Source organism: Hemitrygon akajei, unplaced genomic scaffold, assembly GCF_048418815.1.
Source record: "Hemitrygon akajei unplaced genomic scaffold, sHemAka1.3 Scf000098, whole genome shotgun sequence".
NCBI lineage: Eukaryota > Metazoa > Chordata > Chondrichthyes > Myliobatiformes > Dasyatidae > Hemitrygon > Hemitrygon akajei.
In genome coordinates, this window is record NW_027331984.1 from 1677685 (window position 1) to 1703785 (window position 26101).

Below are 26101 nucleotides of genomic sequence, written 5' to 3' on the forward strand. Positions count from 1 at the left end.
CTATTGTCTATAATCTCACCAACGTCTCCGACACGCTGATTTGTCTGAAACAGAGTCTCTTTGGATGGGATGAAGATGATATGGGAGGGTAAAGATCGAGGTGGATACATATATTCTAGTAGAAACGGGCGGCTGGGGGCGGGTTATTGCATAATGGGGACAGAGACGGAGGGACGAATGGCGGCGAGATAGACAGTGAGAGAGAGAGAGAGAGAGAGAGATGAAATTGTAAGACGGATACTGGAGGAAGTGGGGAAAAAAAACTGAATATTAACAGAGATAGAGAGGTAGGAGACGGTGTGAGTTAGATGGAGTGGGATTGAGAGAACAGCCAATGCAGGAGAAGAAAAACAAATTGTGATTTTAAGTATCTTTCATCTCTCCCTATGGTGCAACAGTTCCTCAAACTGGGCATCACCACCAACATATCTCTTTTCATTTAATAATGACTCTGTCTTCTGTACGAAAGTAGATACCCTTATAATAATCCATAGGATTTTCCATTGCCACCTTCCCACACACTCAGTCAGCCGCTCCGTATCCCCCTTCATCATCCCACGCCCTGCCCTTCGCTCATACCGTCACAATGGTGAGTGGGGTCAGAACCCTTGGTAATAGAACCTGTGACACCCCTCAGTTCATGGACTGACGTCGCTGTGACCTGAGCACCACTGACCGTGATTTCTCTCTTATAGACTGCGCACATGATAGAGATGCATGTAGACCCACTGTTCATTGTGTAATTATTAACCGAGCCCCAGGTTTAACCTCACAAACATCTCCAGCATGCTGATTTGTCTGATACAGAGTCTCTTTGGATGGGATGAAGATGATATTGGAGGGTAAAGATCGAGGTGGATACACATATTCCAGTAGAAACAGAGGGCTGGGTGCGGGATATTGCATAATGGGGACAGAGACGGAGGGACGAATGACGGAGAGAGACAGAAAGAAAGAGAGATGAAATTGTAAAACGGATGCTGGAGGAAGTAGGAGAGAAAGGAGGAGGAACAGAGATAGAGAGGTAGGAGACAGTGTGAGTAAGAGAGAGAAAGAGAGGACAGAGAGACATAGAGAGAGAGAGGGAGGGAGAGGGGGAGGGAGAGGGGGAGGGAGAGGGGGGTGAGAGAGAGAGAGGGAGAGAGAAAACACGATACATACAGCATAATCACTTGTCTACTGCCAGACGCTAAGTGCTACGGCTTACCTCAGTGTCGACTTGCTGTACTGGGTGTGCGCTTGTCCAGAGCCTCTATATATGGAGGGATGACACGTGCTGTTGCTATCCAGAACAGCCAATGCAGGAGAATAAAAAACAACTCGTGATTTTAAGTTTTCCAACCACAATATTGCATCATCGAATGGAGCAACATTGTGCAAACCAAAGCTCATTAATTAACTAGGACACCACATCAATATCACAAACATGAGCGGATCCAGACAGCAGCTGAACCTGCCACCTACTTTGCCTACTGTGAGGACAGTATGTGAGACCCCTCACAGTTTTCCACAAAGCTTCCAAATTAACCTGAATCACTTAAGCAAATCAGAGAAGGCATCAGCATCGTTAGAGTCCTAGGTTGGTCGTCATTGCTTTTCCGCTGTTACACGGAGCTGCACCTGTTCTGTTGTTCCGGTAATGATGCTCAGTGTCTGTTACTGGAGTAGAGTCCAGGGTAGAACTGTCCACCCACAGGTCGGATCCAGTGGCAGGAGTTGAGGAAACGACCTCAGATAAAAACCCTCCGTGCAGCAATGCCGACTGCGAAACTGTGCACTCATGTAGACTCACAGTGAAGAATGACCCCGGCATGTTCGACTGCACAAGAGACTGTGGCGCAGGTTCCCCATGCGTTTCAAATTAAACTAAAGCATTTTTCCCGGTGACACTCAATGCCGATTAGGGTTTGGACTGTCTGCGAACACGCTCTGTAATTGACTGAATCAGAGAAGCATAGGGTTTCAGATCAGAAACAACCAAGCGATTTTACCTTAACACACCTTCCTGGACGATTTGAAATTAAATGCTACATCACCAATAAAGCTAAAGCAATTAATACAATAGTAGATCTCTTTTCGAAAATTAGGAACATATGCGTGTGTGCGTGCAATGTGCTGCCGGCAATGGTGGTGGATACCGATACGGTAGGGTCTATTAAGATATTTAGGTAGGTTCATGGATCTTAGGAAAATAGGGGGCTATAGGTAAGCCTAGTAATTTCTCAGGTAGGGACATATTCGGCACAACTTTGTTGGTCGCAGGGCCTGTATTGTGCTGTAAGTTTTCTATGTTTCTATGTTACTCTGGACAAGGTAAGTACAGAACATTAAACAGCGAGAAAGAAGTAACAGAGTTAGTCGAATTTAAAACCGATTAGCATGATACCATACAACAGATAGATGACAATGAAATATATAGGTATCTAGGTGTCAAAGCAAAAAAAGAAAATCCGACTGCTACAGAGTCAAACCTTTCCACAGAATTTACTTCAGGCTGAAGAAAATCTGGCAAACAAAGCTCAACAGTAAACATAAAACAATTGCAATAAACACTTCCGGTATATTCGAAATAACATCTTCGCTTGGCAATATATTTCGGTTCGATATCAATCTGGAAAAATTACAAAGAAAAGTAAGACCTCAAAGGAGGAAATTTTAGAAAGAAAAATGTACACTCCAGCACACTTAGATTAACATTACCAAGGACAGAAGGGGAAGAATAATAACAGACATTAAACAATAACATGAAACCCCACTCGTTTCCCTGGCTGTGTAAGTCTAGTTTAATATACACTCCGGTCTGGCCTAACCCGTGATACTGCGAGGGCTGTCCCACCCGATACACCGTTTTGTGTGGATGCTGTGTACTTTGCTGCCCCGTTACAAAGTCCGTGCCAAGGAATAATAGACAGCACGCGGCATAAGATAAAAGGAATTATATTCAGGAATCTTAACTAAAGGTTTAGAAAAGAAAATAAGGATAAAAAAACAAAAGTGCCAATTATAACCATATAACCATATAACAATCACAACACGGAAACAGGCCATTCCGGCCCTCCTAGTCCGTGCCGAACTCTTAATCTCACCTAGTTCCACCTACCGCACTCAGCCCATAACCCTCCACTCCTTTCCAGTCCATATACCTATCCATTTTTACCTTAAATGACACAACTGAACTGGCCTCTACTACTTCTACAGGAAGCTCATTCCACACAGCTATCACTCTCTGAGTAAAGAAATACCCCCTCGTGTTTCCCTTAAACGTTTGCCCCCTAACTCTCAAATCATGTCCTCTCGTTTGAATCTCCCCTACTCTCAATGGAAACAGCCTATTCACGTCAACTCTATCCATCCCTCTCAAAATTTTAAATACCTCGATCATATCCCCCCTCAACCTTCTACGCTCCAATGAATAGAGACCTAACTTGTTCAACCTTTCTCTGTAACTTAAGTGCTGAAACCCAGGTAACATCCTAGTAAATCGTCTCTGCACTCTCTCTGATTTATTGATATCTTTCCTATAATTCAGTGACCAGAACTGTACACAATATTCCAAATTTGGCCTTACCAATGCCTTGTACAATTTTAACATTACATCCCTACTTCTGTACTCAATGTGCTCTGATTTATAAAGGCCAGCATTCCAAAAGCCTTCTTCACCACCCTATCTACATGAGACTCCACCTTCAGGGAACAATGCACTGTTATTCCCAGATCTCTCTGTTCCACTGCATTCCTCAATGCCGTACCATTTACCCTGTATGTTCTATTTGGATTATTCCTGCCAAAATGTAGAACCTCACACTTCTCAGCATTAAACTCCATCTGCCAAAGTTCAGCCCATTCTTCTAACCGGCATAAATCTCCCTGCAAGCTTTGAAAGCCCACCTCATTATCCACAACACCTCCTACCTTAGTATCATCAGCATACTTACTAATCCAATTTACCACCCCATCATCCAGATCATTTATGTATATTACAAACAACATTGGGCCCAAAACAGATCCCTGAGGCACCCCGATAGTCACCGGCCTCCATCCCGATAAAAAATTATCCACCACTACTCTCTGGCATCTCCCATCTAGCCACTGTTGAATCCATGTTATTACTCCAGTATTAATACCTAACGACTGAACCTTCTTAACTAACCTTCCATGTTAATTAAACTTAACTCTTCAAAGTGACATATTGATCAATCCTCTGTCAACTGTGAACTCCTTGCTCCATCTAATCACGAGTACCCTAACAAAAGATCCAGTTCACTTTCGAAAACACCCGTTATCGCGAACCATAATCCAAATTCAGCTGCTACAGAAAGACCATTACAATAGCAGTGGAACCTCTTCCAGGGCGTTAAATACTAAACAGTCAGATAACACTTCTAATAATATAGTTTCATTAAAAAAAACGGAATTCATACCTGATGTGCACATATACATTCTGACAAGAAGTACACGCCATTACACCTAAAGGAAAGAACAACTCAGAAAGCTTATGACATAATCACTACAGGAGAAGAAGTTAACAAATGGGGGAACATGACCCTCCCTGGAACACTAGTCCGTCATGAGCAGACTAAATGTCTACAACGAAGCTTCCAAAGCCTGGCTCACATCGGGAGACCTCATCCCAGAAACAGAGGGGTCCCTTGTGGCATTACAGGGCCACCTGGTGAATACAGAAATATCAAAAATACAGAATAAACGAACAAGAAATATGTCAGAAATTCAAGAGTGTCAAGGACTATGCGTGTCAAGTTGCCATTGGAAGAGAGAAGGTTCTTTAGATATCGAAGCCTGAAGTTTTAATAGTCTCCTGGACAAGATATTATACCCCGCAGTGTCCTAATACGTGGAACACATGCCTGTTGAAGCAACAATAGTGATCTTTCAAGTGTCAATTGAATCTGGCATGGATCCGGAAAAATGGAAAATTGCAAACATCACTCGAACTGTCAGGAAGGGAGAGAGCCAGAAGAAAGGACAGGACAATTAGGCTGATTTCAGTGTCTAGGAAGATGTTTAAATCGAATATTACAGTCAACGTATTTTCTGACATGTGTCAGCAAGTTTTCCTCAGGGGAAGGTTTTGTTTGACAAAGCTTTTGGAATTCCTTCAGAGATTATCAAGCAGAATAGATAATGTAGAATCGGTAGCTGTTCTGTTCTTGGATTCTTAGAAGACCTCTGATAAGGCATCAGACATGAGGCTGCTAAAAACGTCAAAATCCACGGTATTACATGATAGATGCTAGCATTGAAAAAGCAATGACTGTTTAGCAGGTAGGAAAGAGTGCGAATAAAGAGAGCCTTTTCTGGTAGGCTGTCGGTGAACAGTGGTATTCCACAGCAGTCTGCGTTGGGATCGCTTCAGTTATATGTAAGAACGTTTTGGATACTGTTGGTCGGGACGACCTACCTGGGACAAGTTGCAGTGGTTGCATCTCTGACACCGAGACTGGACCCTCAGCTCAGAAGAGAAGGAGGGAAAAGAGGAGAGCAGTCGTGATTGGGGATTCGATAGTTAGGGGGACAGATGAGAGGTTCTGTGAAAGAGATCGAGAATCCCGGATGGTCTGTTGCCTCCCAGGTGCCAGGGCCCATGATATCTCGGATCGAGTTCTCAGTATTGTCAAGAGGGAGGGTGAGCAGCCGGATGTCGTTGTCTATGTAGGGACCAATGACGTGGATAGGAAGAAGGAGCAGTTCCTACAAAGTAGATTTAGGTAGTCAGGTGCAAAGTTGAAGGACAGGACCAGCTACATGCTAGTAAGGCCAGAAATAGGAAGATAATGCAGCTAAATACGTGGCTAAGGAGTTGGTGCAGGAGGGAGGGCTTCATGTTTCTGGACAATTGGGCTTTGTTCCAGGGAATGTGAGACCTGTTCCGACGGACGGGCTGCAGCTGAACTGGATGGGGACTAACATCCTTGTGGGAAGGATTGCTAGTGAATCCCTGGGGTGTTTAATCTAGATATGCAGGGGGAGGAGAACCAGAATATTAGAGCAGATAGTGAGGTGGAGCAGGATAAAGGTCATGCGAGATCTGCAAGTATAGTGCATGGACTAAAGCCAGATCTGACATATAAATAGGCTTTGAAGAAAGTGAAGCAGAATAAAACGTATAAGTTTAGTAAGGTAGAAGGGGAAAAAGTACCTGAACTTCAATGAAAGAAGCATCAGGAACAAAGGTGATGAACTGAGAGCTTGGATACATACATGGAATTATGATGTAGTGGCCATTACAGAGACTTGGCTGGCACCAGGGCAGGAAGGGATTCTCAATATTCCTGGATTTCAGTGCTTTAAAATGGATGGGGGGGAGGGATGAAGGGTGGCATTACAGGTCAGGGATACTATTACAGCTACAGAGAGGGTGGGTAATGTAGCAGGATCCTCTTTTCTGTCAGTATCGGTAGAAGTCAGGAACAGGAAGGGAGCAGTTACTCTACTGGGAGTATCCAATGGGCCCCCTGGGAGCAGCAAAGATACGGACGAGCAGATTGGGATTTTGGAAAAGTGCAAAAATAACAGGGTTGTTATCATGGGTGACTTTAACTTCCCTAATATTGATTGGCACCTGATTAGTTCCAATAGTTCATAAAACATAGAACAATACAACACAGTACAGGAAATTTGGCCTACAATGTTGTGCCAACCCTTAAACCCTGCCTCCCATATAACCCCCTACCATAAATTCCTCCATATACCAGTCTAGTAGTCTCCTAAATTTCACTACTGTACCTGCCTCCACTACTGACTCAGGCAGTGCATTCCACGCACCAACCACTCTCTGAGTAAAAAGCCATCCTCTAATATCCTCTTTGAACTTCCCTCCTTTTACCTTAAAGCCATGTTCTCTTGTACCGAACAGTGGTGCCCTGGGGAAGAGGCGCCGGTTGTACACCATATCTATTCCTCTTAATATCTTGTATACCTCTATCATGTCTCCTCTCATCCTCCATCTCTCCGGAGAGTAAAGCCCATTCTCCCCTAATCTCTGATCATAATGCATACTCTCTAAACCAGGCAGCATCCTGGTAAATCTCCTCTGTACCCTTTCCAATGCATCCACATCCTTCCTATAGTGAGGCGACCAGAACTGGACACAGTACTCCAAGTGTGGCCTAACCAGAGTTTTATATAGCTGCATCATTACATCGCGACTCTTAAACTCTATCTATCGACTTATGAAACCTAATACTCCATAAGCTTTCTTAACTACCCTGAACTGAACTGGAATTGGACTACCATCTTGCGGGAAGTTTTGCTACTGCTGCTCCGTGGGATTTAAAATAGATTTGCAGGGAGAAGGGATACAGAGTGTTAGAGCAGATAGTGAGGTGGAGGATGATAAATGTCATGCGAGAACTGCAAGTATATTGCTTGGAGTAAAGCCAGATCTAGCTTATGAAGAGGCTTTGAGGAAAGAGAAGCAGAATAAAGGGCGTAAAGGTAGTAAGGTAGAAGGGCTAAAGTGCATGTACTTCAATGCAAGAAGCATCAGGAACAAAGGTGATGAACTGAGAGCTTGGATACATACATCGAATTATGATGTGGTGGCCATTACAGAGACTTGGCTGGCAACAGGGCAGGAATGGATTCTCAATATTCCTGGATTTCAATGCTTTAAAAGGGATAGGGAAGGGGAAATGGAAAGGAGGGGTGGGCATTACTGGTCAGGGATACTATTACAGCTACAGAAAGGGTGGGTTATGTAGCTGGATCATCTTCTCTGACAGTATCGGTAGAAGTCAGAACAGGAAGGTAGCAGTTACTCTATTGGGGGTATTCTATAGATCCCCTGCTAGCAGCAGAGATACAGAGGAGCAGATTGGGAGCCAGATTTTGGAAAAGTGCAAAAATAACAGGGATGCTACCATGTGTGACTGTAACTTAGCTAATATTGATTGGCAACTGATTAGTTCCAGTGGTTTAGACAGGGCAGAGATTGTTAAGTGCGTCCTGGATGGATTTCTGTCACAGTATGTTGACATTCCTACTAGGGGTAATGCCATAGTAGATCTAGTATTAGGTAATGAAATGGGTCAGGTCACAAATCTCTGAGTGTGAACATCTGGGGGACAGTGACCACCGCTCCCTAGCATTTAGCATTATCATGGAAAAGGATAGAATCAGAGAGGACAGGAAGATCTTTAATTTGGGAAGGGCAAATTATGAGGCTATAAGTCTAGAAATTGCGGGTGTGAATTGGGATGATGTTTTTGCAGGGAAATGTACTATGGACATGTGGTCGATGTTTAGGGATCTCATGCAGGATGTTAGGGATAAATTTGTCCCGGTGAGGAAGATAAAGAATGGTAGTGTGAAGGAGCCATGGGTGACAAGTGACGTGGAGAATCTAGTCAGATGGAAGAAGGCAGCATACGTGAGGTTGACGAAGCAAGGATCAGATGAGTCTATTCAGGAAATAGGGTAGCAAGAAAGGAGGTTAAGAAGGGACTGAGGAGAGCAAGAAAGGGGCATCAGAAGGACTTAGCAAGTTTCGTAAAGAAAAACCCCAAGGTATACTTCAATTATGTGAAGAAGAAAAGGTTGACAGGAGTGAAGATAAGCCCGGTTAGGGATAAAGGTGGGAAGATGTGCCTGGAGGCTGTGGAAGTGAGCGAGGTCCTCAATGAATACTTCTCTTCGGTACTCACCAATGAGAGGGAACTTGATGACGGTGAGGACAATATGAGTGAAGTTGATGTTCTGAAGCATGTTGATATTATGGCAGAAGAGGGTTTGGAGTTGTTAAAATACATTAGGATGGATCAGTCACCGAGGCCTGATGGAATATTCCGCAAGCTGCTCCACGAGGTGAGGGAAGAGAATGCTGAACCTCTGGCTAGAATCTTTATGTGCTCGTTGTCCATGGGAATGGTACCGGAGGAGTGGAGGGAGGCGAATGTTGACCCTTGTTCAGAAAAAGGTGGTAAGGAGAGTCCGGGTAATTATAGACCATTGAGCCTTACACCTGTGATGGGAATGCTGTTAGAAAGAAATTCTTAGAAATAGAATTTATGGGCATTTAGAGAATCATGAACTGATCAGGGTCAGTCAGAATGGCTTTGTGAAGGGCAGATCGTGCCTAACAAGCCTGATGGAGTTCTTTGAGGAGGTGACTAGGCATATAAATAAGGGAAGTGGATCTGATCTACGTGGATTTTAGTAAGGCATTTGACAAGGTACCACACGATAGGCTTATTCAATAGGTCTGAAGGCATGGGATCCAGGGAAGTTTGACCAGGTGGATTCAGAATTGGCTTGCCTGCAGAAGGCAGAGGGTCGTGGTGGAGGGAGTACATTCTGATTGGAGGGTTCTGTCTAGTGGTGTCCCACAAGGATCGGTTCTGGGATTTTTATTAACGACCTGGAAGTGGGTGTAGAAGGGTGGGTTGGCAAGTTTGCAGACGAGACAAAGGTTGCTGGTGTTGTAGATCACGTTGAGAATTGTCGAAGATTGCAGAGAGACATTGATAGGATGCAGAATTGGGCTGCAAAGTGGCAGATGGATTTCAGACCAGTGAAGTATGAGGTGGTACACTTTGGAAGGACAAACTCCAAGACAGAGTACAAAGTAAATGGCAGGGCACTTGGGAGTGTGGATGAGCAGTGGGATATGGGAGTACAAGTCCTCAGATACCTGAAAGTTGCCTCACAGGTAGATAGTGTAGTTACAAAAGCTTATGAAGTGTTAGCTTTCATAAATCGAGGGATAGAGTTTAAGAGTCGCTGGGGAATGATGCACTCTATAAAATTCTGGTTACACCACACTTGCTGTACTGTGTCCATTTCTGATCGCCTCACTGTAGGAAGGATGGATGCTGCCTGGTTTAGAGAGTATGCATTATGATCAGAGATTAAGGGAGCTAGGGCTTTACTCTCTTGAGAGAAGGAGGATGAGAGGAGACATGATAGAGGTATACAAGATATTAAGAGGAATAGATAGAGTGGACAGCCAGCGCCTCTTCTCCAGGGTACCACTGCAAAATACAAGAGGACATGGTTTTAAGGTAAGGGGAGGAAAGTTCAAGGGGGATATTAGAGGAAGATGTTTCACTCAGAGAGTGGTTATTGCGTGGAATGCACAGCCTGAGTCAGTGGTGGAGTCAGATACACTAGTGAACGTTAAGAGACTACTAGACAGACGTATGGAGGAATTTAAGGTGGAGGGTTACATTGGAGGCAGGGTTTAAGTGTCGGCTCAGCATTGTGGGCCGAATGGCCAGTACTGTGCTGTGTTGTTCTACGTTCTATATTCTATGTTCTAACATTCTGCGGAAGTGGAATAGATGGCTTTGTGGCAAAACCTTCAGATGATGCGAAGATAGGTAGAGGGGAAGATAGTTTTGAAAAAGCAGACAGGCTCCACAATGATTTAGACGGATTGGGAGAATGGGCAAAGAGTTAGGGAATTGAATGCAGTGTCTTCTCCTGTATGATTAAATAAAAGCACGGAAAATTTTAGAATTCCTTAAACGTTTATTGGCCGGTTGAGTCGCTGCTGCGAAATGCCAATGCGATGTTAGCATTCATTTCAAGAGGAATAGAATATAAAAGCAAGAATGAATAAAACTTCAGAAAACTCTGGGCAGGCTGCTTTTGGCGTACTGTGAGCCGCTTTGGTCTCACTAAGAAGGGATGTGCTAGAAGGTGAGTGCGGTATCATTTGTACAGGAGGGGAATTATATTTAATTAATTAATTTTGAAGGATTAAAATGCAGGAAGAGCTCAGAAGATTAGGCAGCAACTGTGGAAATGAGTGCGATCTGTATTTAGGGCCGCAGAGAGAAGGTAGCTCTGATCTGGAATGGAGGCCCCATTCTTGGAGCAGATGCAGATGAGATGAAGGAAAGGAGAAAAGGGAATGGTATTTTTACAGGAAACTGCGAGGGAAGAGATATGGACCAGATAACAGTTGGAGCCGGTATGTTTCTAATGAAGAGGGTCGACACTTTATCTCCAGTGATGGAGACACAGAGATTGAGCAAGGGAAGGGAGTTGTTAAAATGGACCAAGTGTAGTTAAGGTCAGTGTGGACGTTGGTGGCAAATGTGATGAAATTCACGGCCTCAGAGCAGGTGCATGAAAAGCATCAATGCTGTCATCAGTGTTCTGGAGGACAAGATGGGGAACATTTCTGGGGAAATTTTGGCACAGGGACGAAGCCCATAGACAGCCTTCGTGCCTGGATAAAGTAGAAGGAGCCGAAAGAAAAATAGTGAGGGCGAGGATGAATTCTGTCAGACAGAGGAAAGTGATGGCGGATCAGGGTAGAGGCGTATTGAGAGTGGTCATTCACGCTGAAAATAAGGCAATCGTGGTCAGGAAATTGATCATTAGAGAGGAGATCACGAGCACGATAAGATTCGCCGATATAGCTGGGAAGAGACTGAATCTGGGAAGACAGAATGGGTTGAGGTACGAGGATTGGAGTACAGTGGGTCTGGAGCAGGCAGCAAATGGGCCTACCCGGAACAGTCGCGATTGTGGATCTTGGGTATTGGGTCAAAATAAATAGATCTGGGTGAAGGATCTGTGAATTTGGTGACAGTGGATGGGAGCTCTGCAGAACTGATGAGGTCAGTAACAGTGTCTTAGTCAGTTTTGCGATGCTGCGGAGCTGGGCTTTCTTTATCTGGTAGGGATAAGGAGGTGTTGGACTCCACAAATTCAGTCCGAAACTTTACAACAGCACAATCTTTGTCTGGGGGTTTGTTGGTAAGTTTGGGATAGGCACAGAGAGAGCAGAGTTTAGAGTGGGTAAGACATGAGGAGGAATGAGGCATGGTAGTGTACCTGACTGATGTCTCATCCGGAATTAGGGATTAAAAGATCCAAAGCAGGGCAGCGAACCAATGTGATATGTGGAAGGAGTTTTGCAGAAGCTAGAAGTAGAAATCTGTGCGTCGGCTAGAAATTGCAACACCTTGTATTTATTACTGTTAACACTGACTTAGACAATTTGGATGTTGTGTGTTAAAAACAGTATGACTCTCCCTTCTCAGGCTCAAATTGCACAATCAAATAAACACGAAAAACAAAGTTTGTTTGCAGCATTCTGCGGGAAGATTTTACTTTAGAAACTAGCAATATTGCACAGTCGACTTTTATAGCAGAGGCACTTGGTTCTCGGACAGAGGTGTTGACTGTAGGAAGGGTCGCATCATGTTTAATAAGTTATTGTGTTTTTTTTAATCCAAAAAAGTGGCCAGGAAACTCAAAATAATCGAAAAAATTAAATATGTGGGCAAACTAGCCAATGACATGAAGTAGGATGCTAAAAGTCTGTTTTTCAGTTACGTAAAGATTAAAAGGGAGGTGAGAGCTGAAAATAGACCACTGGAAGTGATGCTGGTGAAGTAGTAATAGGGGGAAAAGAAATGGCATATGAGCCGAATTAGAACTTCGCATTAGACCTTACTGTGGAAGACATTACCACTGTGGCTAAGGACCGTGCGTGCCAGGGAGAACGCGTGAGAGCCTTTGCTATTACAAACGAAAAAGTGCCAGGGAAACGAAAAGGCATACATTGTACAACACAAAGCTCTTAAAGATGTTGCCGAAGAGATAGGAGATGCATTTGTTATGATCTTTCAAGAATCACTCGATTCTGATATGGGTTTGGAGGACAGTAAAATTTCAAATGTCACTGCACATTTTAAGAAGCCAGGAAGGCAAATAAAGAAAAACATTTTAAGACTGATAGACCAACCTCAGTAGCTTTGAACATTTTGGTGTCCAGTAATAACAATGATGTTTCTGATAATTGGAGATTAATGATAAAGCTGTTAAAAACAGCATGATCTCTGTCAACGGACATCGTTCCTGACAAATCTGAAACAGTTCCTTAAGGACGTAACAAGTAGGATGGAGAAAAGGAAAGGCAGTGGATGTCCTTTACTTGGATTTTCGAAAAGCAGTTGCTATGGTGCTACTCATGATGCTTCACAACAAAATAAAATCACATGGCATTACAGGAAAGATACTGACGTGGTTGGAGGGATAGTAGAATAGCAGGAGTCAGCAAGTGGAATAAAGGAGGCATTATCTGGTTGGCTGCCAGTAACTGGCAATCTTCCTCAGGGGCCTGTATTTAGAATGCTACCTCTCATATTGCTGTCAATGATTGAAGTAATGGAATTGATAGCATTCTTGCAACGTTCAGAGATGTTCTGAAGATAGTTGGATGGGTCGGTAGTGCCGAGGAAGCAATACGATTGAGGAAGGAAATTTGAGCATCAGGGTATATGGTGAGAGGGCAGATGTATGGGGTTGAATCGATCCGGGATCAGCCATTACAAAATGATAGACGGGATCATTGGTTTGAATGGATTAATTCTACTCCTTTGTCTAATGGCTTCATGGTCTAAGGACTTATACAAACTGGCAGAATGCTCGAAAAAAATAGCAGATGGAATACAGTTTTCAGAAAGGAATGAAAATGCATTTTGGCAAAAGGAACAAACGTGCAGAATGTTATCTAAGACAATTCAAACATGAGAGGAGCAGAGGGCCTGAAGAGACGACTTGCTAGACTCCGTGAAGGTTGACTTACAGATTGAGCTTGTCGTAAAGAAGGAAAGTGCAATGTTGTGATTCATTTCAAAGTGGAATATAATATAAAAACAACAAGATGTTGCTGAGGTTTTGTAAGATACTCTTCTGTTCTTGGAAATATTGCCAATAAGTTTGGCCTTTTAAGTTCTTGCAGTATTTTAATCCTTCAAAGATATGTTTTCCTTTCCTCTGCGATTGATGCTGCACTGCCCTTGTCTGATGATAGCACATCCGTTCATAGTGGGACCAAAACGGCTCACTGTACTGCATGAGCGGCTTCCCCAGCGCTCGATAAAGATTCATTCAAAATTACGCCTTGCTTTTATATTCTATTCCTTCTGAAATGAAGGTTCCACTGCTAATGTAATGGCCATTCTGTAGAAGCTGGGTATGGGATATGGTTAGAGATAACGGGTGTTTTGGAATGTGATCCTTTTCAGTTCTTACTGTTCTTTGTAAATTTTCGAGAATGATTTTGGCCGAAATATGTTGCTAAAACAAAGACGTTAACACGAATATCACGGAAGCGTTCTTTCCATTTGTTGTAAGTTTACTATTGAACTTTGTTTGGCAGATTTTCGAAAGCCTGAAGTAAATTATATGGAACGCTTTTTTCATTTGTCGGAATATGATCCATTTTGCTTGTTGTAGACACCTAAATACCTATTGTATATATTTCATGTTCCTCCATCTGTTGTATCATCTCATGGTACTCATTTTTGAATTCAACTAGCTCTACTACATCTTCCCCTCTGCTTAATGTTCTGTGGTTATCTAGTCCAATCTATATGCCAGACTTTTTTTCGAAAAAAGTTCTACTATTTGCATTCATTGCTTTAGCTTTAAAGGTGAACTAGCATTTATTTTCAAATCATCAGGAAGGTATTTTAAGATGTAATTGGTTTGGTTGCTTCTGAACTGAATCCCTATATTCCTCTGTTTCGGTTGAATTAGAGAGCCGGTTTGAAGACTGTCAAAACCCCAGTAGTCTGAGAGTGTCACTGGGAATTGCATGGTTAACCTGCACTGCCGTCTTAGGGGGCGGAATAATGTGCTGGGACCATCTCGTACAGTCACTCTACATGAGCGCACAGTTCTGCAGTATGGGTTGCTATACGAAGTGATTTAACCTGAGGTCGGTGCCCAGAACTGCTGCCACTGGATTTGACCCGTGATTTTACTGTTGTATTCCAGACTCACCCTGCTCGGATTAGAGACAATGACGGTTAGTAGCTCGACAACAGAATAGGTGCAGTTCTGTGTAACGTCCAAAATGTGATGACGATCAAACTAGGATTCTAACGACACAGATGTCTTCATCCATTTGCATAAGTGGCTGAGGTTCATTTGGAAGCATTGTGGAGTACGGTGGGGTGTCTCACATACTGTCCTCCTCGTAGGCAAAGTAGGTCAGCTGCTCTCTGGATTCACTCATGTTTGTGACATTGCGGCGGTTTCCTAGTTAATCAATGAACATCTGTTTGCACAAAGTAGCTCCATACGATCATAAGAACATTAAAAAAATAAGAAATAGGAGCAGGAGTAGGCCATCCGTCCCATCCAACCTGTCTCGCTATTCAATAAGTTTATGGACGATCTGTCTGTAAACTCAGCTCCATCGACCTGCCTCTTCCCCATAACCCTTAATTGTCTTACAATGTAAAAAAAAAACTATCTAACTGTTTCTTAAATATAGTTAGTGAAGATGCCTCAACTGCTTCCCTGGGCAGAGAATTCCACAGATTCTCCTCATGTCCGTGCTAAATCTTCTCCCCTGAATCTTGAGGCAATGTCCCCGAGCTTGAGTCTCACCTACCAATGGATACAACTTTCCTACTTCTATCTTATCTATCCCTTTCAAAATGTTGCATGTTTCTATAAGATCCCCTCTCATTCTTCTGAACTGCAGAGAATATAATCCCAGGCTACTCAATCTCTCCTCATAGGTTAACCCCTTCATCCCGATGCAATATTTGCGGGCAAAGTACTTAAAATCACGAGTTTCTTATTTTTCCCGTCTCCTGCACTGGCTGTTCTGCACAGCAACAGCCTGTGTTATCTCGCCGTATATAGAGGCTCTGGACAAACACACAACCAGTACAGCAAGACAACACTGAGCTAAGCCGTAGTACTTAGTGCCTCAGCATTGGAACAGTAGTCAGTGGATGTTAGAAACAAGGGGTTATTCTGTACTTATCGTGCCCCAATTTCCACCTCTCTCTCTCTCTCTCTCTCTCTCTCTCATTTTCTCTCACTTCTCTCTCTCAATTCCATCTCTCTCACTCTTTCTCCTTCTCTCTCTCGCTCTCTCTCTTTCTATATGTCTCTCTCCCTCCCCTTGCCTCGCTGCCTCTTCAACTATGCTTTCTCTCTCTAATTCACACACTCTTACATCACCATCTCTGTTCCAGCTGCTCTCTCTCGCAACTCCTGCAGTCTCTATTGAGCAATTTCATCTCTCTCCCCCATCCGTCCCTCCGCCCCGTCCACATTTCGCCATGTTCTGTCCCATTCCCTCTGTCTCCGTCTGGAATATGTGCATCCACCTCGCTCTCTACCCTGCCATATCATCTTCAACCCACCTGCAGAGACTCAGTATCTGACAAAACACCGTGCCGGAGATGTTGTTGAAGTTAAGCCTGGGTCTGTGTTATTGATCACACAAGAAACACTGGGTCTAAATGCACCTCCAGCATGTTGGCAGTCTGTAAGAGCGGGAAATCACGGTCAGTGGTGTTCAGGACACAGCGACGTCACCCATGAACTGAGGAGTGCCACAGATCCAAGGACCAAAGTTTCTGACGACATTCACCATGTGTAGGTGTGAGCGCAGAGCAGGGCTTGGGATGATGAAATGGAATATGCAGCGGCCGGGTAAGTGTGTGGGAAGGTGGCAATGGAATATCGTGTGGATGGCTGTAAGGACATCTACCTTTGTGCTGAAGACAATGTCTTTATTAAATAAAAAGTGATCTGTCGGTGCTGATGCCCAGTTTGTGGAGCAGGGCCACCACACCAGAGACTGAAAACCAGCCTGGGAGAACAGTCGCTAACTCTCTGCACTGATGGCGCTGGGCTTTCTCCCCAAAGAGCTTGCTCAGTGAAGATGGAAAAGTTCATTCGAATTGTGCGCGACGTTTTTGCAGATGTACCGAGTGTATTGTGGACAGTGTTAGTCTCGGAGAGGGCAGTGAAGATTACCTAGGGAGGGGTACTGGTCTGTCCTCTGCAGTAGATATTAACAAATAGAATCAGAATCACAAAAATTGCTTGAGGAACTCAGCAGGCCAGGCAGAATCTATGAAAAAAAAATGTACAGTCGTAGTTTCGGGACGAAACACTACTCTAATACTGGAGAAAAAGGAAAAGCTGAGGCATCGACATAAAACGTTGTGTAGAGGAATTGAGTAAATGGGATGGAGTTTTACAAGTAGCAGTGTCAGACGAGGTACAGAACAAGTACGAACGTAGAACGCCATCCCCTTCTCGCAGTTCCTCCGTCTTCCACAACCAAGCACACCTCTCCCTATCTCCTTATCCACGTTCTGCTCTCCATACGGATCTCCCAGTGTGCGACTTTCTTACCTTTACAAGCAGAAGTGCCACAGATCCTTACCTAAACAGTCCTTCCATGTGAGACGACACTTCCCCTGTGAGTCTGTTGGGGTCACTTATTGTGCCCGTTGCTCCCGGTGTGGCCTGCTGTATATCGATGAGACTCGACGCAGATTGGGAGACCGCTTCGCCATGCATCTACTATCCATCCGCCAGAACCAGCGGGATCTTGCAGTGGTCACCGACTTGAATTCCAATTCCCATTCCCATTCAGGTTTGTCCATCCATGGCCTCCTCCAAAGTTGTGACGAGGCCGCACTCTGGTTATAACAACTCCTTATATTCCATTTGGATATCCTGCAACCTGATGGCAAGAACATCGTTGTCTAAAACTTCCAGCAATGTGCCCAGGCCCTTTCCCCTTTTTCTCCAATTCCCATCGCCTTTCCCCTCTCTCACTTCATTTGCTTGTCCGCCCGTCGCCTCCCTCTGGTGTTCCCCCCACCTTTTATTCTTCTTTCTACCATGGCCTCCATCCTCTTTCACCAATCAACTTCCCATCTATTTACTTCATCACTCCCCCTCCAGGATTCACCTATCACACGGCGTTTCTATCTCCCCTCCACCCAACTTTATATTCTACTCCTCAGGTTTCTGTTTTCCAGTCCTGCCGAAGTGTTTCATTCGGAAAACTCCAGTGTATTTGTTTCCATAGATGCTACCTAGATGGGAAATATAAAGGTTTGCGTGTGTTGGAGAGCATTACTGGAAGTTTCAAAGATCACTGTTCATGTCATCGGGTTGGAGGCGAGCCAATCAGAACATCAGGCGCTCTTTCTCCATCCTAAGTGTGGCTTCATCACGACAGAGTGGAGATCAGGGATGGACATACCTCAATGGGAATGGAAGTGGAAGACCACTAGAATGAAAAGCCTCACCCTGAGAGCATATGCGGCGGTGACCGAGGACTTGAGAGCAGGGGATGGCGTTTTAACATGCAGCAGGGTTGAACAAGTTATAGTTACTCTCGCCCTCCGCCACTTTCCATACGGATCGTATATTCGTCACTGCCCACCGATCTTCCTCCTGGCACACAGAGCAGTTGCTAGACCTGCCCCTACACATCCCCCCCCTCACTGACATTCTGTGGTCCCGGTGTGACCTATTGTATATCAACGAGACTCGAAATAGATTGGGAGACGGATTTGCCAAGCATCTACGTTCCGTCCGCCAGAACAAGCGGGGTCGGAAACTGGCAACCGAGTTTGCTTCCATTTCTCATTCCCATTCTGATATGCCCATCCATGACCACTTCAACTGTTGTGAGGAGGCCACGCTGAGTTTGGAAAACAGCACCTTATATTCCGTTTGATTAGATGCAACCTGACACCACGAAAATCGATGTATGAATCTTCCTGTAATATGCCACGCACCCTCTGCCTTTCACAATTTCTCACCCCTTTTCACCCCCCTCACTTACCAGAGAAAGGGAAACTATTTGCGATTAAGTACATTTCATTAGAACTGAGGAGAGAGAGAAAAGTAAGTTGGTCTGGGCAGAGAAGTTGGGAAGGCGCTGTAGTAACCAAATAAATATACCTGCTCGGGTGAGATTTGAGCACTCCATGTGGTAGATAATTTGTTTTATCTGATGTACGAGGTAGATCGTTTTAAGCACTGTACCAAACACTCCGCACCTTCTATCTGACCACCCCACCCCTCTATTCGCCCTTAAACCTTGCAAATCCTCCTCGGCAGATTTCACCCAGTCACTCTTCCTCTCCCACCTAATCTCGAGGAACCCTCCTTCCCCTGCTCTCTAAGAGAGTTCCGTGCAGGTTTTCTGTCTTTTTCTGGAATGGAGGAGATTGGCTGTTGTTCTAACCGTTGGAGGGCATGGAAGGTTCACACATTGGGAACGTTATCCCATGTTGCAGATGTGTTTCTAAGGTACACCATACAGATTTAAGAGGCGGGGTGAGAGGTTCACAGGTTCTGTAGCCGTAGGGCTAGTTGTGGTGGTGCTGGGGTTTCTGGAGCCTTATTGCGGTGCCCGGGTGGGGCAGGATGGATATACTCTTGCCTGCAATCCCTAGTATCGAGATGAAAAAATAGAATTGTGGCTTTTTTGCCACTATACGAAATCAATACGAAGCTGTTGGGTACCAGAATTGACACAACGGGCCGAAGGGCTGCCTGCTGTATGACCCTATCAATGACCCTATGCTGATGGCAAATACTGGGTAGCGACTGCTTCTGTTTTCACAGGGTGACTATGCTGCCCGTGTTTCTGCTTACGGCCTCACTGGTCTTCGAAGCTGGCTTGAGCGAAAGGTAAGCTGTGTGCGAAATCGCATCCTTCCGCAGTCCCACATCTGCCGCTCAGTCCCGATCCCTGCCTAGCCCGGCCTCCCTGCCCTGTACCACCTCCGACATGACCCTGCCTGCCTCGCCTCCCTCCTTCCATTCCGTCTTCCTGCACCAGCCTGCCTCCTCAACCATGCTTCCCTGCACCAACTCGCATCTCCAATACACAGCGCTTAAACCCTGATTCTCCCTGCTACGTAGACCGGGGCCAGGACGACAACGGAATAGTCAGTTTACACAAATGTATTCAGCCACATCAGTAACGGTAGACACTCGGCAACAACCAATATAAGAGCTCGGAAACGAGCTGCTTTCACAAAATACATTCACACTCGAAACCAAGTCAAAACATGTGTAACTCCTACACGTGAAAGCATTGGTTTCACCCGCATGCGCACTCACCACATCATCACTATCGATATGATGCAGTACTCTCTCCAGTCTCACCACTTACCAGCCCATTTCCTTCTGGCTTCGTACTCATTTCTGTGCTGATACTCAGCCCATCTTAGCAACTTTCTACAGCCAGCGCACCTCCCCTTTCATACCTACTCTCGAGACCATCCAGCACGCCTTCCATTCCTACTCACCAATCTTATCTCCTAGCCCACCTTCCGCGTTTCTCTCTCCAGGACCCTCTCCTCCCGATTGCTCTATGTACAATGTCCCGTGTTTCTTACAGGCCTTGCGTACATCATTGAGTTCTGCATCGCTACCCATCGGGACTGCATACCAGCCCGATGACCCTCTACAAACGTGGATCAGTATAAATATTTAATTGGACTGTTCCCTTGGCGATTTTGCCCCGGCATATTTATCAGGGAGAAAACGGAAATAATAAGTGTGGATCGGAGAGGGGGACTTTGTGCAACAAAGCATGTTTGGGTAAGGAGACTGGTCCAAAAAGACGGGACAGGAGAAGTGAGGTGATGGAGACAGGGCCAGTTGTGAGGTGGGGCAGACCAGGGCAAGGAATAAGGAATCACGTCTTTCTGACATTCTGTGACTACACTTCCACTGCAGAGACGCTAAGTGTGACGGTTTACCTAAGTGTTGACTTGCTGTACTGGGTCTGCGTTTATCCACAGCCTCTATATACGGAGAAATGACAGAGGCTATGTCTATGCAGAACCCCCAGTGCAGGAGGACAAAGACAACTCATGATTCTAAATACATCTGCCGCAAGTGTCGCATCATCGAATGTTGCGACCCGTGCAAACCAAAGCTCATTATTTAACTAGGATACAACATCAATATCACAAACATGAGTGGATCCAGACAGCAGCTGAACCCGCCACCTACTTTGCCTACTGTGAGGACAGGATGTGAGACACCTCACCGTTCTCCACAAAGCTTCCAAATTAACTAGAATCACTTAAGCAAATAAGAGAAGGCATCTGCATCGTTAGAGTCCTAGGTTGGTCGTCATTGCTTTTCCGCGGTTACACGGAGCTGCACCTGTTCTGTTGTTCCGGTAAAGACGCTCAGTGAGTGTTATTGGAGTAGAGTCCAGGGTAGAACTGTCCATCCACACGTCGGATCCAGTGATATGAGGTGAGGAAACGACCTCAGGTTACAACCCTCCTTAGAGAAATGACTACTTCAAAACTGTGTGTTCATGTAGACTCACGGTAAAGAATGACCCGAGCACGTTCGACCCCACAAGAGACGATGGTGCCGGTTCCCCGTGCATTTGAAATTAAACCAAGGCATTTTTCCCGACGGCACTCAATGCTTGCTCGGGTTTGGACTTTCTTTGAACACGGTCTGTAATTGACTGAATCAGAGAAATATTGGGTTTCAGATTAGAAACAACCAAACAATTTATTGCTTAACAAACCTTCCTGGCCAATTTGAAATTTAACGCTACTTCACCAATAAAGCTAAAGCAATTATAACAATAGTTGTAATCTTTTCGAAAATTAGGAACATATAATCTAGACGAATAAGTACAGAGCATTAAGCAGAGAGAAAGATGTTATAGTGTTCGTCGAGTTTAAAACCGAATAGCATGATACGATTCAACAGATGGATGACTATGACCTATACAGGTTTTCAGGTGTCAAAGCAAAGACAAATCAGACTCTACAAAGGCAAACATTCCAAATAATTTAATTCATGCCTAAGAAAATCTGCCAAATAATGCTCTTTAGTAAACATAAAAAACGTGCAATGAAGACTTCCGATATAACCAGTGTATCACAATGCCATTAGTTTCAATATAGCTATGGAGAAGGATAGGTCTGGACCCAGGGTTGAGATTTTAGATTGGAGAAAGGCTAACTTTGAGGATTTAGAAGGAGTGGATTGGGACAATTTGTTTTATGGGAAGGATGTAATAGAGAAATGGAGGTCATTTAAAGGTAAAATTTTGAGGGTACAGATTCTTTATGTTCCTGTTAGGTTGAAAGGAAAGGTTAAGACTTTGAGAGAGCCATGGTTATCAAGGGATATTGGAAACCTGGTTCGGAAAATGAGAAAGATCTACAATAAATATAGGGAACATGGAGTAATGAGGTGCTCGAGGAATATAAAGAAAGTAAAAAGAATATTAAGAAAGATATTAGAAAAGCTAAAAAAAGATATGAGGTTGCTTTGGCAAGTAAGGTGAAAATAAATCCAAAGGGTTTCTACAGTTATATTAATAGCAAAAGGATAGTGAGGGATAAAAGTGGTCCCTTAGAGAATCAGAGTGGACTGCTATGTGTGGAGCCAAAAGAGATGGGGATGATTTTGAACAATTTCTTTTCTTCGGTATTCATTAAGGAGAAGGATATTTAATTGTGTACGATAAGGGAAACAAGTATGGTAGTTATGGAAACTATGATGATTAAAGAAGAGGAAGTACTGGTGCTTCTAAAGAATATAAAAGTGGATAGATCTCTGGGTCCTGACAGGGTATTCCCTAGGATCTTGAAGGAAGTTAGTGTAGAAACAGCAGGGGCTCGGACAGAAATATTTCAAATGTCATTAGAAACGGGGATGGTGCCGGATTATTGGCGAATTGCTCATGTGGTCCTATTGTTTAAAAAGGGTTCTATGCGTAAACCTAGCAATAATCGGCCTGTACGTTTGATGGCAGTGCTGGGTAAATTAATGGAAAGTATCCTAGGAAACGGAATATATAATTCTCTGGATAGACAGGGTCTGATTAAGAACAGTCAACATGGATTTGTGCGAGGAAGGGCATGTTTAACAAATCCTATTGAAATTTTTTAAGTGGCTACTAGGAAAGTTGACGACGGTAAAGCAGTGGATGTTGTCTATATTGACTTCAGTAAGGCCTTTGACAAGGTTCCACAAGGAAGGATAGTTAGGAAGGTTCAATCGTTAGTTATTAACATTGAATTTGTAAAAATGGATTCAACAGTGGCTAGATGGGAGATTTCAGAGAGCAGTGGTGGATAACTGTTTGTTAGGTTGGAGGCCAGTGACAAGTGTTGTGCCTCAGGGATCTGTACTGGGTCCAATGTTGTTTTTCACATACATTGATGATCTGAATGATGGGGTGGAAAACTGGATTAGTAAGTATGCACACTAAGATATGTGGCGTTGTGGATAGTGAAGTAGGTTTTCAAAGCTTGCAGAGAGATTTAGGCCAGTTAGAAGAGTGGGCTGACAGATGGCCCATGTAGTTTAATGTTGATCAGTGTGAGGTGTTACATTTTGGTAGGTCTAATCAAAATAGGACATACATGGCAAATGGTAAGGCATTGATGAATGCAGTAGAGTGATCCAGGAATAATGGTGCATAGTTCCCTGACTGTGGAATCTCATGTGGATAGGGTGGTGAAGAAAGCGTTTGGTATGCTGGACTTTATAAATCAGAGCATTGAGTATAGGATTTGGGATGTAATGTTAAAATTGTACAAGGCATTGGTGAGGACAAATTTGGAGTATTGTGTACAGTTCTGGTCACCGAACTATAGGAAAAATGTCAACAAAATAGAGAGAGTACAGAGGAGATTTAGTAGAATGTTACCTGGGTTTCAGCACCTAAGTTACAGAGAAGAACAAGTTAGTTATTTATTCTTTGGAGCGTAGAAGGTTGAGGGGGTACTTGATAGAGGTATTTAAAATTATGTGGGGTAAACATAGATAGAGTTCACGTGGATAGGCTTTTTTTCATTGAGAGAAGGGGAGATTCAAGCAAGAGGGCATGATTTGAGAGTTAGGGTGCAAACGTTAAGGGGTAACACGAGGGGGGACTTCTTTACTCAGAGAGTGGTAGCTGTGTGGAACGAGCTTCTTGTAGAAGTGTTAGAGGCAGGTTCGATTATGTCACTTAAAAAAATGGATAGGTATATGGACAGGAAAGGAATGGAGGGTTGTGCGCTGAGTGCAAGTCGGTGGGACTAGGTGAGAGTAGGCTTTCGACATGGACTAGGAGGGCCGAGATTACCTGTTTCCATGCTCTAATTACTATATGATTCTATGGTTATATCCGAATTAACGTCTTCATTTGACAAGATATTTTGGCTCGATATCAGTCTGGAAAATTTACAAAAAAAAAAGTCGTGACAGGACAAACTTCCTAAAAATGTATACACTCCAGCACAGTTAGATTAACATTACCGAGGACCAAAGGGGGAAGAAGAATAACAGACATTAAACAATAACATGAAACCCCGCTGATTTCCCTGGCTGAGTAAGTCTAGGTTAATATACACTTTGGTCTGGCCTAACCCATGATATAGAAAGGGCTCTGCCAACGCAAACCCCGTTTTGTGTGGATGCTATGCACTTTGCCACCCTTTACAAAGTCAGTGCCAAGGAATAATCGCACGCGGCATAAGATAAAAGGCATATTGACCTATTCTCTATCACCTACGAACCCTTGCTCCATCTAATCACGGTTACTCCTGACAAAAGATCCAGTTCACATTAGAAAACTCCCGTTATCGCTAACCATAATTCAAACCTAGCTGCTACAGGAGGTTGCTACAGGAAGCTGCTACATTACCCTAGCAGTGGAACCTTTCCCAGGGTGTTACATACTGAGAGGTTAGGTAACCCTTCTAATAATATAATTTCATCAAAGAAAGCGGAATTCATAGCCCATGTGAGCATATGCATTCTGACAAGAAGCACACGCCGTTATACCTAAAGGAAAGAACAGCCCAGTAAGCTTAAGAAATAATCACTACAGGAGAAGAATTTAACAAATGTGGGAACATGAACGTTTCTGGAACAATACCCTGTCATCTGAGCAGACTAGATGTCTACAAGGAATCTTCGAAAGCCTGGCGCAGATCGGGGGACCTCATCCCAGAAACAGAGGGGTCACCTGTAGCATTACAGGGCCACCTGGTGAATACAGAAATATCAAATATACAGTATAAACAACCGAGAAATATCTCAGAAACTCGAGAGTGTCAAGGACAATGTGTGTGAAGTTGCTATTGGAAGGGAGAATGTTCTTTGGATATCGAAGTCTGAATTTTGAAAAGTCTCCTGGACAAGATATTATGCCCTCCAGGGTCCTAATATGTGGAGCACGTGATTGTGGAAGCAACACTAGTCATCTTTCATGTGTCATTTGATTCCGGCATGCTTCCGGAGAAATGGAAAATTGCAAACGTCACTCAAAGCTTCATGAAGCAAGAGAGCCAGAAGAAAGGACAGGACAATTAGGCTGAGCTCAGTGTCTAAGAAGATGTTTAACTCGATTATTAGAGTCAACATGATTTCTGACAAATGTCAGCATGTTTTTTTTCTCAGGGATCGGTTTTGCTTGACAAAACTACTGGAATTCCTTAAGAGATTATCAAGCAGAATAGTCAATGTAGAATCGGTAGCTGGTGTGCACTTGGATTTTTAGAAGACCTCCGATAGGGCATCAGACATGAGACTGCTTAAAAAGTAAAGATCCACGGTATTGGATGACCGATGCTAGCATAGAGAAAGCAATGACTGTTTAGCAGGAAGGAAAGAGTGAGTATAAAGAGAGCCTTTTCTGTGAGGTTGTCGGTGACTAGTGGTGTTCCACAGTGGTCTGTGTTGGGTCCGCTTACGTTATACGTAAGAACTATCTGTGAATTTGGAATAGATGGCTTTGTGACAATGTCTTCAGATGATGCGAAGATACATAGATGGGTAGATAGTTTTTAGAAAGTAGACAGACTCCATAATGAATTGAACGGATATGGAGAATGGCAAAGAGGCAGCTAATTGAATGCAGTGTCTTCCCCTGTATGGCGATGCATTTTGTTAGATTAAATAACGGCACAGCATATTTTCTTAATGGAGTGAAAACAAAATTTAAAAAAATCTGAGGTGCAAGGTGACTTTTGCGATCTCTGCAGATTCACCTAAACGTTTATTGGCAGGTTGAGTCAGTGCTGTGAAATGTCAATGCAATGTTAGCATTCATTTCAAGAGGAATAGAATATAAAAGCAAGAAGCAAGGCTGAATGAAACTTTTTAAAGCGCTGGGCAGGCCAATTTTGGAGCACTGTGAGCCATTTGGTCCCACTAAGAGGGGATGTGTTAACATCGAAGAAGATTAGTGCAATATCAATTGACGAATAAGGGAACATATTTTAATCATTTTTGATACATTGAAATGCAGGAAGAACTCAGAAGATCAAGCAGCAACTGTGGAAAAGAGTGC

The 26101-nt window shown here is 43.8% G+C and overlaps 1 protein-coding gene across 1 annotated transcript in view; it reads right to left on the bottom strand.

Moving 5' to 3' along the window:
* LOC140723034 (uncharacterized) overlaps positions 1-26101 on the bottom strand; it is a 98356-nt gene that overhangs the window by 24637 nt on the left and 47618 nt on the right. The window contains exon 2 of the mRNA XM_073037659.1: positions 1208-1282. Coding sequence (XP_072893760.1) covers positions 1208-1282 — 75 coding nt within the window. The remainder of the gene's footprint in view (positions 1-1207; positions 1283-26101) is intronic.